At 39.4% G+C, this 17344-nt stretch overlaps 1 protein-coding gene across 1 annotated transcript; it reads right to left on the bottom strand.

Annotated features, from left to right (window-relative positions):
• Positions 1 to 5479: 5479 nt before the first annotated feature.
• On the bottom strand, positions 5480 to 16540 carry MLANA (melan-A). The gene is made up of 4 exons (XM_047701247.1): positions 16464 to 16540; positions 13697 to 13793; positions 6880 to 6993; positions 5480 to 5548 (listed from the first exon to the last, which is right to left on the bottom strand). Exons 1-4 carry the CDS (start codon positions 16538 to 16540, stop codon positions 5480 to 5482), a joined length of 357 nt encoding a protein of 118 aa, XP_047557203.1.
• Between the last annotated feature and the right edge of the window lie 804 nt (positions 16541 to 17344).

Below are 17344 nucleotides of genomic sequence, written 5' to 3'. Positions count from 1 at the left end.
CCTATTATTTTTTCAAGCCCATATAGTATATTATCATAATGTAATTAATCGTTATTCTGAACTCTTGTTCTGACATCTTGCTAATGTTCATATTGATTAGGTCCCTGGCAGTTGGTACTGCCTCTTGCTCTTTTTCTGGAGATGAATTTTTCTGTTTTTGTCATTTTTTTTTCCCAGAGAAGAATAGATGAATGAGAGAACAAAATGCTAAAAGGGTAACAACAACCCCAGAAAAATATACATGAAATGAATCTGAAGAGACCCACAACTGTGGAGAAAAGAAAGGAAAAAGAAAAAAAAAAAAGAATATGATCAGGCTGGTGAATAGAACAGAGCCGCACATTAGATTTGGAGTGTATTTTGGTCTGTTAGAAGAAAATGCCCCCCAAAATTTAAAGAAAGAAAAACTTATACATATACAAAATAAGGGTAAATATGATGGAGGGATAGAATATGACTGTCAAGATGAAAATTTAAAAAGATTTTAAAAAGGAATTGATAAGAAATGGGTTGAAAAAGAAAGAAAAAAAATTTGTAAAAAGGTGAGGTAGAGAATGTGATCAGGCAAGAGACTAAAACAAAGCCATACATTAGATTTAGGGTATATTTTGGACTGTTAGAAGAAACTGTATCCCAAAAATTTAAAGAAAGGAAAAAATATATATATATATATATATATACACACACACAAAAAGTAAGATTAAACAATGAAGGGATAGAATATAACTGTAAAAATGAAAATTTAAAAAGATATTTTAAAAAGATATTGATAAGATGTTAGTTAAAATAGGAAAGAGAAAAAATTCAAAAAAAAAATAAAGAAAATTAAAACAATTTAACTTTAAAAGACTGAAGTGTCATGGGGAAAAAGCCATGAATTCTATGTGTTGTATTTCCCTAGTGCTGGGGTTTTGAAGTTCTCATTGATCAGTAAACTTGGTCTTGGCTGGATGTTCTTGCTGATCTTCTGGGGGAGAGGCCTGTGGCAGTGACTCTCAAGTGTCCTTACCCCCGCCAGAATTACCCCACCCTTGCAAGGGGCCAGGCTAAGAAATCTGCTTGGGTTTGCTCTCAATAGCATTTGTTCCCTGAAAGCTTTCCATACAGCTTTGGAGGACATGAATGAAAATGGCAGGGGCACCTGGGTGGCTCAGTGAGTTAAAGCCTCTGCCTTCGGCTCAGATCATGATCCCAGGGTCCTGGGATTGAGCCCCGCATTGGGCTCTCTGCTCAGTGGGGAGCCTGCTTCCTCCTCTCTCTCTGCCTGCCTCTTTGCCTACTTGTGACCTCTCTCTGTCAAATAAATAAATAAAATCTTTAAAAAAAAAAAAGGGGGGGGGGGGCGCCTGGGTGGCTCAGTGGGTTAAGCTGCTGCCTTCGGCTCAGGTCATGATCTCGGGGTCCTGGGATCGAGCCCCGCATCGGGCTCTCTGCTCAGCGGGGAGCCTGCTTCCTCCTCTCTCTCTGTCTGCCTCTCTGCCTGCTTGTGATCTCTGTCTGTCAAATAAATAAATAAAAAATCTTTAAAAAAAAATTAAAAAATTAAAAAAAAAAAAAGAATGAAAATGGCTGTCTCCCAATCTTCAGCCCAGAGGAGCTGAGAACTCAGGCCTGCTCCTCAGTGAGCCCTCAGAGAAAAGCAGTCAATCACTCTGTCTCCCTAGTCTCCAGCCACACTCTGTGACCTGGCCTGTGACCAAGGATTTCTATCTCTGGCATATGACCCTATTCGGAGATTCCAAACCCAGCAGATTCCTGCAGCGTGCTCCTGTACTGCTCCTCCTGGTGGAGGAAGTGGAGGGATCTCCCTGTATCTGCCACTGTGGGGTCCCTACTCGAAGATTAGTGGCCTGACTTGGCCACGGATCATGGTTTATGGCAACCCTGAGCTGAGAGCCCACTCCTTGGCTCCATCTTTGCAGCCAGCTTCTCTGCTCCAACACCTGGGAGCTCTGCCACACTCAGGCACCTTCAGTCTTTCTGCAACCCTGAGGGTCTTGAGACCACACTGTCCCAGCGAGGGCTCCCCCACCCCCACCCCCGCTTAGCCACTGGAGCGACATCCCTTGGTGCAGCAGACTTCTAAAAGTTCCAATCTTGTGCTCCGCTGCTCTATCACTTGCAGGGAGCCAGCTGACAGAGGCTCCCTTCCCCCATAGTCTATCTTCCCACATATCACCTCGGATTCACTTCACATGTCCTACCTTCAGAAAGTGGTTGCTTTTCTGTTCAGAGAATTGCTGCTATTCTTTTCTTTGATCTCCTTTTGAGTTTGCAGGTGTTCAGAACAGTTTGACTATCTAGCTGAATTCTTGGGACCAGATGAAATTTAGGTCTCCCTACTCCCCTGCCATCTTGCTTCTTCTATTCTCTAAATTACTTTTAAAGAGAAAAGACAGATGCCCTGCTGTGGATGTCCTGTGCTACTATAACCTGAGTCAAACTTTTCTCCTAAATGGATGATTCAGGGAGTCTCCTGATACTCTCTAGCTGCTGCCCATGAGTACATTTGGAACAATGGAGGCCACTTGGGAAAACTGGAATTACATTTCCTGATCCAAATTTTTTTTTGTTGTGATTATTTTCTTAGCAAACTTTCTCTCAGACAAGCTGCTCTTTTCTCATGGGAAATAATCCAGCTTTGATAAAAGGAAGTGTTTCTTTCTCTTTCTTAAGACCATCTCCCTGTAGGAGTCACACTTCTGACATATATGGCTTCATATACTTTGGGAAAGTTCTTCTAGATTTCTAAGCAGAAAACTCTCTCCTTAATGGATTTTCTGCAGATATATGTTACATGTTCTTGATATACTTCAAGCATTATTTGAAGTTTTAACTGAAGTTTTAAAATCTGAATCTTGAGCAGTATTTTTAGACTGCAAAGATATTTGTTCATTTTGGAGACCACTCATTTTAATTAAAAGTCATTGATTCATTTATTTTCCTTCACTTTTTAAGTTGTCCTTGTTTTTCTCCTTCAAGACTTATTAAGAAAAAGTTAACAGCATTAGTGTATTTCTTCAAATTGACTTCTAATTGGCAGCCCAGGAATTCTCAATTTTCTGATTCTTTGTCTAATTTCAAGTTGCCATCATCCTCATTTTATTCTCTTAAAGAGAGCAAGCAAACTTGTCTTCAGTGTGGTTTTCGAGATTTTAACAGGCCCTCTTTATAATTTGAAGTCTCTTTCCTTTGTGTTTTCACATTGTCAAACATTGCTTTCTGTTCCTTCATCCCCCCACACTTTTTCTACCATTGCCCTGCTTTTTAGAATAGCAGTTTTAGACTTTCTTAAAATCAAGTGTTTTTATCCAAACCAGACATGAGGGATATTCTGAGGGACATTCTTCTGAGATGCTCTTAAGATGTTTTGGCATCAGTCACTTGAGCTTGAGGGATTTTGCTGCATTTTTGAGTAACTGTATCTGTCTTTAAAGTCAAGCAATGAAAATGAAAGTTTAAAAGTTTAGGGGATTCACTTCTTTTTGGGAAAGGTTTACAATGTTCTCAAGTGATGGGTGGACAAGTCCAGATATTTATAAATGCTGCAAAACTCAGTGTTTGTTATTTCAGAGGACTGGTCTTCATTGGAGGTGACTTGGGGGCTTCATGGGTTTGTGTAATCAGTCTAGTTTCTTCACTTACTTTAACACTGAGCAGAAAATCTTTGGGATGGATCTTTTCCCCCCACTCCTTAAAGTATGCCCACTCTTAACTGTAAAAAAAAAAAAAATCAAGAAGACCATATCAGAATCTCCTGTGGAAACACATGGAGCCTTGGGCTTTGTCTCAAGCATAGACAACACTATCTGAAGGCTAGTGCAGAGCAGGAGGAGGTGGGAAGGCCAGATTCTATAAAATAGAACAAACTTTGCTCTGCTTATTGCACAAGTAGAGAGTAAGAAGTGATATTATTTATCTAACACATTTGGTTGAGGAGAAAGTGTTGACTGCAGCCACCCAGGTGCCCCTAGCCATATAGTCTATAGATGTGGAGGATTGAGGCTTAGTCTAGGACTTGTGATGAGGAAAGAATCTGGCCAAATTCTGTTGAAGTTTACTTTAGAATTCATTTATTTGTTTGAAAAAGGGAGGGAAAGGGCTTATTTTTAGTGATAAGACTGGACAGAATTAGAAACAGGAAAGTATTTCAGTATTTTGTTCAATGGCTTTTTTCAATGTGTATAAGGCTGTTTTTCAGTATTTTTTCTCTTCAGCGCAATCTTGTCTTTGGTGGAAAATGAAGCGAGTATGCTACACTGGTGTTTCCGATGACACAAGATGATTTTAGGTGGTTTGCTGACTCAGCATTAAATAACACTGTCACATAGCAAGAAAGTAATTTCTTTCTCTTGCAAGAAAGCTCTTTGTTTCTTGCTAATCTCCCTCTTAAAGAAAAAGAATAGGCTCAGCCTTTTGCGATCAATCATTGGTATCTTTCTAGGTTTGAATAAAAATACTTTCATTATCTTCCTTTTGATGGTTATCTTCTACTTATGGAAAATGATACTGATTTTCCATTTAGGGTGGTTATAATTTAAGCCAAAAAAAATTTTAAATGAGTTGACTGAAATAATAAAAATTAGATAAATAATAGTATAGATGATATGTAGATGTCAACAAAAAAATTACAATGTTGTTATTCCCCATTCCACCATTCCATACCATTCCAGAATCTTTGATCCTGTTTGATTACTTCTATATTTTTTGAGAGCGCTTTGGCAGCCCAGAGGAGCTAAATTGTCACTGGGACACTTTAGGCAAGACATCAGCCAAACTACAATATCTTATTTAAATCCTTGTACCACCTTCTGGTTTAACAAAAGCATTTTGTCATTAATTGTGATAACATTGAGTCTTGAAGTGAAATGTAATTAAAACTGTATTATATGTAGTACTCAAGATAATGGATCTCTGCAGTATGTTATTGTAGCATCATGGAATTTTAGAACACAAAGAGACATTACTGACACTTTCCTAATCAGATGAAACTGACTATAATTTGGTAGGTCAATCATCTCTTGGTCTTAGCTCTATAATGGTATCCTTTGTGAGAGTTCCATGGCATGGACTCATCTGCAACAATTCTGTTAGAGTTCATGTTAGTCAAAATGTTGCCTCTTCAAAAATCAGAATAATAGTTTATTAGGTGTTAGGCAAATTTCAAATAAAAGAAATTGAATGGTCCCAGAACACACACTTGAACTCTGTCTCAGAAAATACCATAAATTTATTAGAATTACTGCTAGCACAAATAGTATCAGTATTACAAAGTTTATTGACAAAGTTTTTCCATTTTAAGATTTCTTATCTTTCCCTCAATTAGTATTGCCAGTTGCTCTACTAAGAATTTAACACTAAGCTTATTAATAGAAATGATGTACACTGTTTCTACAGTATTCTGAAGCAGAACATTAGATGTCCATATTAAATTCTAGCAAAAGTGCAAAGGAAATCATTTCATCACCTCTCTGCATTCTCATGGTGAATAAGGTGGTGGTGATTTTTCTATAGAGAGTTTCTCATAGGCAGGTGGAGCATCAGGAACCTGTGAGAATGAGAAAGGGAGAGTATGGCCTTGGCAACAGTGCACAGATTTCTGGGAGAAAGGTTAAGTTGGTGATCAGCATCATATTTATACTACTTCTCTGGACTGAAACATCTAAGTGCCCACCTTTCATTCCCACCCAACAAGATAATCATTGTTAAATTTCACAAGTGTGTATGTTGAAATGTTGAGGGGAACAGGAAGAGTAGAGAAAAATAGAGCTAACAGCATTTCTAAAATCTCAAAAATGTATTTATACCTTCATTATCCCTGTCAGTAGAAGTCCCAAGCCCTAATTGGTGAATTCTTGAACACTGTTTAAAGCCACTAATATATTACATTTATACCACATAGATAGATCCTCCTTGTGTGTCTAAAGGCCAGTGCTATTGTCAGTACAGCACAAATGGTTAGGCCTTCATTTAATGCTCACAATTTTAGGAGTATTTTCATTGTTTTCATATTATAGTTTGGAAAACTAAGTCAGAGGGAGGTCAGGTTACTTGTCCAAATCATATAACTTCACAGTAATTTGGCTCCACATTCTGTTTTTTTTTTGTTTGTTTTGTTTTTTTGTTTTGTTTTTTGTTTTTTTTTCAGATTCTGTTTTTTAAACCACTATGACATACTACATTTGTACCAACGCTGTCCAATAGAAATAGAGTATAACACATATGTGGCTTTAAAAATATCTAGTACTGCATTACAAAAATTAAAAAAACAGGTAAAATTAATCTTCATAATATAGTTTATTTAATCCCACATATAAAAATATTATCATTTCAACATGTAATTGATATAAAAATAATTAATGAATCATTTATATTCTTTTCCTCATACTAAGTCTTTGAAATTTGGTATTAGAACATTTTAATTTAAACTACTATGTGTTCAATAGCCACATGTGGCCAGCAGCTACCCTGTTGGACTATACAGCTTATACTTTTAATCACAGATACTTTGTTTCCCTCCCTTAGATATATCTACATTCAGAAAAAAGCAAATATACTAGACATAAGACAAAAAAATATTGTATCCAGAATCAAGTTCTTCCTTTGGCCTTTACATTTAGGGATTTCATCATTGACCCTGGAAAATCTGGGTATGAGAGGACACAATTTAAGAAAATCTCTGTACTTCCCTGTTTTTTTTGTCTTTGTTATTGTTTATGTTTTTGTTATGATAAAATATACATAAAATTTACCATTTTAACCATTTCAGTAGCATCAGGTATATTCACATCACTCTTGACTTTTAAATTGGAATAATTTTATTCCTCTGAGTTAAAAGCAGCCATACATTAAACACCAAGATGCAGGATCTCAACTTACCACAGGTTCATGATTATTCTCTTGAAATGGCAGTTTGCTGTCCTGATGACCAAACCCCTCAGATGGACATCTTCCTGTTAAGGTACTTTGAATGCCAGCATGAATACCTTTGTCCTGAAATGTGAATGCATGAAGGTCAGTAGATGAGGAAAAAAAAGTATTGAGTTCAGTAAGAAAAGAGAAGGAAGCTGAAGTTATTTTTAAAAATAGATTTAAAAAAAAAAAGATTTTATGTATTTGACAGAGAGATAGCACAAGTAGACAGAGAGGCAGGCAGCAAGAGAAGCAGAAGCAGGCTGAGCAGAAAGCCCAATGCAGGGCTAAATGCCAGGACTCTGAGATCATGATCTGAGCCAAAGACAGAGGCCCAACCCACTGAGCCACCCAGGTGCCTCTACAAATAGATTTTAATCTTGGTTCTGCCATTTACCTGCAATGGGACCTCAGGCTAGTCACTTTACCTTTCAAATTCTAGTGCTTGCATCTGTAATAATGAAGATAATGCTACCTACATCTCAAGAGTTGTAGGAATTAAACTAAAGATAAAGCACTTATTACAGGGCCTGACACCCATTAGTAAATGGATATTTTTGAAGGGAAGGAGAAAAAGAATGAACCTGAACAATGAACCTCAGAGAATGATTTTTTAAAAAGATTTTTATTATTTCTTTAAGAGTGCATGAAAGGGGTAAGGGCAGAAGGAGAGGGAGAAGCAGACTCTGCTGAGCAGGAAGACTGATGCGGGGCTGGTCCCAGGACCCTGAGATCATGATCTGAGCTAAAGGCAGATGCTTAACCAACTGAGCTACGAAGGAATCCCAGAACCTCAGAGAATGATTGTGAGTGGAGGTGATCAAGCTAGTGCTGTATCTCAGTGAGGACAAGCTTAGGAGAAACTTGGCGGCATGGACACATTGTCTATTTCTGCCTTCACCATAATGACAGCAAAATATCTTTTTTTCCCCAATTTTTAAAATTTTTAGAAATTTCTTCTCAGTGTTCCAGAATTAAACACTACAAATGCATCTGTTGTTGTAGAATGTTGTGGTCATAGCTGGAGCTTCCAAGTCAAGTTGCAACATGATAAGTCAATCTAAGGCTAAGTTATGCATCCTGAATTATTGTGGGGATGGGTGGGTGAAAGCTCAGTTTGCTTTGCATAGGTTTAGAGGTTGATATTCTCCATCCCTAGAATAGAATTACAACAGGTTGTACAGGGCAGAGACACATACCCAAGTGGGAACTTTAGGAGTTGTCTACCATGGTAAGATATTTATTTCATCACTGACATAGTTTGAAATTGCTGACACCTTGTGATAATAAAAAGCAGATTTTTAGTTGCTTTTATTATTGTTAAATTCTCCACGGTGGTGGTTCTCAAACTTCAGCATGTGTCAGTTTCACCTGACGGCTTGTTAAACACAGATTTCTGGGCCCACATCTAGAATTTCTGACACAGCAGATCTAGTGTGAGGCCCATAATTTGCATTTCTAACAAGTTCCCAGGTGATACTGCCAAAACTGCTGATCCAGGGCCACATGGAGAACCTGCTCTGCACACAAAGCACCTCCTTATTGCCTGCACCTGGGTGACCCAGGTGTACTCAGATCCTTAGAAGGACTGGGCAAGTAATGCATAGGGGTCAGGTGGGCCAGGTGGGGGCCATAGAAAAGGAGGCAGTATATATCATCTAAAGGGACAACCACTGTACAGTTGCCAATATTTGCCAGATCTTTTGATTTTTTAAAAAAGAAACTAGAAATCAAGATTTTCATGTAAAATATTACTTCTATATCTAATTGTACCTAGGTTGACACCTAATTCGATTTTTTTTTTTAAATGCAGACCTAAACATACCAGTGAGCCAAATCCAGCCAGTGGGGCATTAGCAGCACACACTTTGTGGTACCAGCTGAGAAGGGCTGGAACAGGGAGGCTGTGCAGATGTTGACCATCTCTTCAGCCTTTTCTGCAGATTGTGATTGATCACTGGGGTCTGCTAGGTTGGAAGAGGGCATCAAGGTACGTTTTTCAGGGAGAAGTGTTTGGAACATCAATGAGGTGAAGACAGACATGGATTGGGGCTGATAACCACACAGTCTGCAGACTGAAGAGAAGTAGTTTTCCTAAACTCTAGTCTGAAATTTGCACAAGGGCCCTAAACTTGATGTAAGGATGCAGAAATTTTCTGTTTCTCTCCCCAGTTCCCAGCAATATACTCCAGGTAAGGTATTTAATGCATTTTCTCCCTTTACCTCAATTATCAGTTACTCTTTTCCTTATTTATAAATTTCTCACCTGCCATAAATTAGGAGCATGATCTACTCCCCCAAATCACTGCCAATTCTCTGCATTTGCATTCAAACTTCAGCATGCATTTTCAAAGGCATCTTCCTTGGTCTCAAGGAAGACCAAGGGGGAGTGGGTCCCAGGCTCAGCATGTTAGCAAGAGCTCTGGGAGATTTGAGCACAGGGGTCCCCTGATCATGTATTGAGAAACACAACACATGAGACATGAATATAAACTGAGCTGTCAGCAGGGACATCAAAATTCTTCTCCAAGAATCAAAAAGTGTTATGTCCTAAACTTCCAAGTGAAAGGAAAAGTTGGTAAATACAAAAATAACTATCATCACCATACAAATCATATTACTACAAAAAAAAGTTGCCTCAAAGAGCAATCCCCCTTCCAAAAGATGTTTTTCAGAGACGAAAGAAATTCTGAGTCAGTGGAAACATTTTAGGAAATCTTAATTCCAACTAACCTTGTTACCATCTTATGGTCAATGAAAGTGGGAGAGTGAACACTTCAAAGCCTAAAATAGGTTGTTAAATGTGGAGTAACTTAGGTACCTGAAGCTTGCATTTATTGTCACTTATGTTCTTTGGCCTACTACTATTATTATTTTTTAATTAGGTTCCATGCCCAGTGTGGAGCCCACTCCTAACCCTGAGATCAAGAGATGGGCTGAGGTCAAGAGTCGGGCACTGAACCAACTGAACCATCCAGGCACCCCTATGTCCTTTGGTTTTGAAATGAAAGAACTGCCACTTTGGATGTAGAGCCTATTAAATAAGTAAATAAATAAAAGAAAAGAAAATCTCTAAAGAGAGGCAAGGAGGTAATTATGCAATTAAATGTAGTATTTAGTGTACTACTGTACATAATTTTGCCAATTTCTTAGACTACTGATTCCCAACCCAGCTTTTCAAGACATGTGCAAGTCTCAAAACAAAATTTTAATATTAATTTAAAAAATAAATGACAGCATTTTTAGACATGGATACTAGAGAATTTTTTTTAAAGATTTATTTATTTATTTGACAGAAAGAGAGATCACAAGTAGGCAAAGAGGCAGAGAGAGAGGGGAGGAAGCAGGCTCCCTGCAGAGCAGAGAGCCCAATGTGGGGCTCAATCCCAGGACCCTGGGACCATGACCTGAGCCGAAGGCAGAGGCTTTAACCCACTGAACCACCCAGGCGCCCCCTAGAGAATTTTTTTTAAAAGATTTCATTTATTTATTTGACAGACAGAGATCACAGGTAGACAGAGAGGCAGGCAGAGAGAGAGGAAGGGAAGCAGGCCCCCTGCTGAGCAAGAGCCGGATGCCGGGCCCGATCCCAGGACCCTGGATCATGACCTGAGCTGAACGCAGAGGCTTTAACCCACCGAGCCACCCAGGTACCCCTAGACATGGATACTAGAGAATTTAAATACAGCTCCATCTCATAAAAATTCCAGAAACTCTACAAATCATTGGTGTAGACCTAGAGGAATGGAGACATGGTAGCTTGAATTTGAAACTTACTAAGCAAAATGTTCACAGTGTCTGAGCTTATGACATTAAAGACTCTCTGTTTTGGTATAATTAAATTTAAGATGAGAGTATTGAAGCAGAAAGGAAAAAAAATCATTGTATTTTTGTCTAGTAGCATCAAGCTAGTAGTTGTGGACATTAGGAAATGGGTACCAACATATTAAGTTTGTAGAGCATTTACTCCTTAAAAGACTCAATCATTATGTTTTTGTATACAAATAGAACTAAATAAAAATATAGAAGAAAATATATATTAAATAAAGACTGATATGCATCATGGCTATATTGCATGTGCCTAGGTGTAGAATAGAACAAACGAGGCCCAGAGAAGTTAAAATCTAAGGGCACCATGCAAGTCAATGACAGACAATGAAACTAAATGCTGATGCCAGGATTTGGGTGGCTGCTATGTGCCAGGCACTGGAGGTACAAAGATGAGTAAGAAATATTCTGTCCTAGTTCATTAATGGGGGAAAGGGATGGAAGAGGCAAAAAGTAAATAACCAGTTATAAGGGAATGCTAACTCCATGCTAGAGGCATAAATGGAGTTCTGTGGCAGAGAGCAAAGTCCTTCCCTACCTGTGGGGAAAACCACAGTGAGGTATCATATGAGCATGATGTCCATCCCTAATCTCCTAGCCCAAGTTTTTCCTATGGTACTTATCTAGAATCTTTTTCAGACTCAGCAACTTCTCCTTTCCACTAAATGTCAACATACTGGTGGGCTGCTGCTCGGTGGTTGTGTCAACACCCAAATGTGCCCCCCACCTTTTTATTATTATGTTATGTTAGTCATCGTTACTTTTTGCTTTAGTGCCATGATTCACTATGTTGCCATGGCTGATATCGAAGAGGTTACTACCTATGTTCTCCTCTAGGATTCTGATGGATTCCTGTCTCATGTTGAGGTCTTTCATCCATTTTGAGATTATCTTTGTGTATTGTGTAAGAGAATGGTCAAGTTTCATTCTTCTGTACATAGCTGTCCAATTTTCCCAGCACCATTTACTGAAGAGACTATCTTTTTCCCATAGGATATTTTTTTCCTGCTTTGTTGAAGATTAGTTGACCATAGAGTTGAGAGTCCATATCTGGGCTCTCTGTTCTGTTGCATTGGTCTATGTATCTATTTTTCTGCCGCTATCATGCTGTCTTGGTGATCACAGCTTTATAATATAGCTTGAAATCAGGCAATGTGATGCCCCAGCTTTGTTTTTCTTTTTCAACATTTCCTTGGCGATTCGGGGTCTTTTCTGGTTCTATACAGATTTTAAGATTGTTTGTTCTAGCACTTTGAAAAATGCCAATGGTGATCAATTTTGATCAGGATGTCACTGAAATTATAGAATGCTCTGAGCAGCATAGACATTTTAACAATGTTTATTCTTGTGATCCATGATCATGAAATATTTTTCCATCTTTTTGTATCTTCTTCCATTTCTTTCATGAGTGTTCTGTAGTTCCTCAATATAGATCCTTTACCTCTTTGGTTAGGATTATTCCAAGGTGTCTTATGGGTTTTGGTGCTATTGTAAATGGAATTGATTCTCTAATTTCTCTTTCTACAGTTATATTGCTAGTGCATAAGAAAGCAACTGATTTCTGTGCATTGATTTTGTATCCTGCCCCATTACTGAATTGCTATATGAGTTATAGTAATTTGGGGGTGGAGTCTTTTGGGTTTTCCACATAGAGTATCATGTCATCTGTGAAGAGAGAATTTGACCTCTTCTTTGTCAATTTGAATATCTTTTAATTCTATTTATTGTCTAGTTGCTGTTGTTAGGACTTCTATTACTATGTTGAACAATAATGGTGAGAATTTACCCTGTCTTTTGTAATTTGTATTTGGGACACTCTGGCAAAATGGGCATTAGGAAAGGGACACATGTGACTGCTCAAGCTTCCTGGCAAGGAGAAGAAGTCAAAGCTATAGCTCCCACCTTCTTCCCCTCTTCAGGCTGCCAAGCTCCAAGTGCCCCCTACACAGAACCTTTGTCTAAATTGTTTGCTGAGTGAGGAATGGGGCTTCCCAACATCTTTTGCAAAGAGAATTTTTTCCATTATGTATCAACTCAGAATTTTCAAGTGTGTAATAAAAAAGGGAGAGAGGGAGGGAAAATGGGGGAGAGAAAGAGAGAGAGGGAGAGAAAGAGGGAGGGAAAAGAAAAGAAAGGAGGGGGCAGAGAGAGAGAAATTGCAACTCTTCTTTCATTCCATCACTCATTATGGAGAACGCCTTTGGATGCTTAAGAGCTAAAGTACTACCTGGCTTTGAAGTGAAACCTGTAGTTCTTATAGTTTAGAGACTCAGTTGATGTTTCCTATTTGTGGAAGACACTGATGCCCTAAGACTAGACTGTCATTTGTTAGCTTCCTGCTTATTAGGTAAAGGGAAAAAAATCCATCAAAACCACATTGGCCATCAAAAGAGAATGGGCTATGTTAAAAACCCAGTGGTACTTTGTGCTGCTGAGGGGTAGATGGTTTCCTCACTGCACAGATGGCTGGATGGGCCCTAGGTATGCTAAATTGTTTGCTATAACTTGGAACTCCCAGGGAACCTGGGAGGAAAGGAGTAAGGCAGCAAGGTGAGATAAACAGGCCACTAAATAAAGGAACAGAACCAGTGGGAATTCTCAGGAGGAATGGTAAGACCTGGAGCATCTCACATGCTGCTGTTTGCTGTGCAAAAGGATCAGGACTCCTGGCCCCGTACCTCACAAATTATCGGTGCTCAGTTACACACATAGTCAAGCATTCAAGTTTCCTGTGAGTGGGACTAAGGAGATGGGCCAACTTTTTTGTTGGAGTTCATGCCAGGTAGAAGCAAAGTAAGAGCTTCAAGAAGTACAAAGTAGAGAAAGACTCATCAAAACCAGAAATGAGAGCTAAAGGTGATTATGAGAATGTTATCCCATTTCCCAAAAATTCAGAGAAAGAAGGAAAAGGGGGTCCTGGATCTGGAGGGATCCCAGCAGTGGAAACTTTACTAACCCTCAAACTTCTGTATCCACTTCGTCTTCTACAATAGCAACAGCCAATGAGCAGCAAAACTCCCAGGATCATTGTCAGGATTCCGATCCCTGCAGCCCTGGCCCAAGAAATAGACAAATCCATCTGGGTACAGAAACCTTATTCTAGATTGTGAAGAGCATGCATCAACCTTCAATCTTCACAAGGGCTTTGCCAGCCCAAAGCCACATATCCCATTCCCCAAGTAGTTTCCCTCCCCACCCTACACCTCACTAAACACCCAGCACCTCCAACACCTATACTCAGGGACAGGAGCTTTCTTTAGGAGCTTCACAGATGTGTGCTCACAGAAGTAGTGCTAACTGTCATGGCCTAAGCATCAGAGTTCCAGGAATAAGAGGTGAAGTAGCAACTGACTGTATGTGAACAATGTATTTACAGAGACAGTTTTCTTTTCATCAGAGCTAGTTTAAAACATTTTCCCCGACCATCAGTCCACAAAAAGTATTAATAATTAACATTGACTTAAGATCTACTCTACGCTGGGTGCCATGATGAACATTCTACATAAATTAGATTATTTAATTCTCACAACAACCCTAGAAGGTAGGCACCACTTATCACGCCCATTTCACAGATGAGAAATAGATTCAAAGTTAGTTCCTTGCTAATGGGCATACAGATGTAGCACAAGATGGAGTCAGGATTTGAACTTGAGTTTGTCTCATTCATGTTTGTGTCCTCTTTGCCTGAAACTCACACCCTCACTCCTTGCCCATGTAGCTGAAGGTGAATCAAGATATAGCTGGGGTTTCTCCTGGAGAGATCTTTGTCTTATACCACCTACATGACCACCTCCTTCTTAAGGCAGCTGAGGCATCAAATCTATCCTGTACATATCTAAATGGGATGGATGACAGTGCTGGATAAAAACTCTGACCTAATTATGCATGTCAGTCCACCTACTTTGTGGATTATGAACTGAGACCTACCAAGACTCATCAACATCACCACCACCTCAGCAGCTACTCTGTAATTCATTGAGCATTGATTGGTGCCAAGCATTGTGCCAAGCTCCCACATATAGGCTTTTATTTCAACCTCACAATAATCTTCTGAGATATATATGATGCTCATATCATAGCTGGCATCTCCACAATTTTAAGCTGGTAAAATTCCCAAGACTGCACAACTAGAAAGTGGCAGAACCAGCATTCACAGTGACTGGTCTAAGATACCCAACTGGTGCTTTTCCTGCCATATCACCCTTTACTGAAATGAAGCTGTCACAAGGAGCATTCAGTGGGTTCTTGTGACTGAAGGCAGCTGATTCCATTCCTAGAATGCCTGTGGTCCAATTTCACCCAAAAGTCTGTTTTCATCCCCTTGGACATCTTGACAGACAGAGCTCTGTTCCAGTTCTTTATGCTCATTCACATTGCATTCACACACACCCAGTGACTGGTAGAGTGGAAAATATCAGGATATGCCAGACACACCAAAAGAACCCACTACCTAGCTGGGTAGGAGTCTTCAGAGTGTTACCAAATGTCTCCTGAGTCACCTGAGATGCATGTTAAAGTGCAGACTCTGAGCTTAACCCCTAGACCCACCAAATCAGCCTCTCTGGAAGCAATGCCTGGGAAACTGCATTTTACAAGCTCCATGAGTGGCTTATGCCCTCTTGACTGAGAGAACCCCTCAACCTCTTTTTATTGAAGTTTCACAGAGATACAGTTTGTTGAATCATCATAAAGAAGCTGAAACAATATCTCCCAATCCCCATTCCCAACTGACCATGTGGGGATGTTAGAAAATCCCACTAGGGTCTTCTGAGGAAAGAAGACTAAATTCTTCATTAGTCTCTTTAATGGCTGCTACATCTAGCTTGCCCCTATTAGTTCACTCTAGTAAAGATTTTTCAATAGTTCCTTCTCAAGGGAGAGCAATTTTGCAGAAAGTTCTGACTAGACCACTTAAGACTTGGTTCAAATAAAAACCTGGTACCTAGTTTGTCCTGTTGGAGTCTTTACTCAGAGGGTGGAACCCTGTCTAGAGCAACTCACTCTTGGGTACTCTAGTACATGCAAAGTGTGTTCCAGCAACCTGTCATCTCACTACAGCACTTACGCTTGCTAAAATAATTCTTGAGCCTAATTCTGCACTACACTATAAGATTTTTTCAAAGATAAGGACAGCATCTTAGACTGACTATACATTGCTTAGCACTTAAAAATGCTGAATCCTGTAACTACTTATTTAAAATTAATTCATACTATTAACACCTTTCCTTAGGATAAAATTATGATGCAGAAGTTATGACCACCATCTTCACCCTGGGGTCAGTCTGCAGGTGGAGTTGCACATACCTGACCTACCTTCTCACTAGATCTTTGGCAAACTCATCTTTGTCTGTCTGCAAACCGTCTCCAGGAGCCTGAGTAGAGTAGACAGAACAAGGCTGAGGAAAGAGTCATCTTGCTCCCGGACAAATATTTTCCAGCTGGGAAAACGTTTAGTAAATGCCTAATAACCAAGAATACAGAAAAAAAAAAAAGCCAGATCCACATAGTATCTACTCCTAGATCCTTGCCTATATATCCTCAGAAAAGCTTGACTGAGCCCCTTGTAAGATCATGGGGTCCTCTCACTCATTGCCAGGGTTTTTACTCTCTAGAGAAATGAAACACTAGAGAGATTTACTGACAGGCATGTGCTTAGGAAATCAGCAGGGCTGTGTCATCAACAGAAAAACTGCAAACCTCACTGGGTTCAGTTTTGAACTTACTCTTCAGCTGTGATGTAGGAGTGATTGTGCCCCTTCTTGGAGTAACCAAGGATGAAGTGAGCCTCTTCTCTTGACATCTTGTGGGGGCAGGCCACAGGACTCCTAATAGCAGGGGCACACAGGTACCTTTAAACACATTCAGAATATCCTTACTCAGCATTTCACAAATATCCACAGACATTCTCTCCAGGTGAACATCAATGATAGCTGGAACCCTCTGGTTTCTCTCTGTGAGAGGATTTGTACTTGCTTTTTCATTGGTATCAAGTGGAAATTGCTCAGGTTTCTAACTGCTTCCACCAACTGAAAATTAAGTTCAAACAAGAAACTACAAACAAAAGCAAAAAACTTTGAAATTGAATTATTATTGGGGAGGGAAGTCTCTTCATTTGCCTTCAATTTGACTCTATACCACAAACTTATAGAGAAACAAATACATTTTTAAAAATGACATTTATTGTACTACTATTATTTTTTAAGAGATGGGGGAGAGAAGCAGAGGGAGAGGGAGAATTTTAAAGCAGGCTTCATGCCCATCGCAGAGCCTGATGTGGGGCTTGATCTCACCACCCTGAGATCACCTATGCTAAAACCAAGAATCGGATGCTTAACTGACTGAGCCACCCAGGTGCCCCCACATTTGTGGATCCATGAATTGTTTAAGTTCTTCTTTGATTTCCTGGTTGATCCAAACATTCTTGAGCAGGATGGTCTTTAGTTTCCAAGCGTTTGAATACACAAAATGCATTTTTATTCATTCCTTATTTTCCCTGGCACAAGACTGGTTAATAAAAGGAGTTATTTCTCTCCAAAAGTATTAAATTGATATCAGTGTTTGGCCATATAGACAGTTAGATAACATATGAGTATGTGGCTGAGCA

This window comes from Lutra lutra, chromosome 13 (genome assembly GCF_902655055.1).
Source record: "Lutra lutra chromosome 13, mLutLut1.2, whole genome shotgun sequence".
In the NCBI taxonomy this organism is placed as follows: Eukaryota; Metazoa; Chordata; class Mammalia; order Carnivora; family Mustelidae; genus Lutra; species Lutra lutra.
Note: the sequence above shows the minus strand (reverse complement) of the source record. Positions and strands in the feature narration are given on the sequence as shown.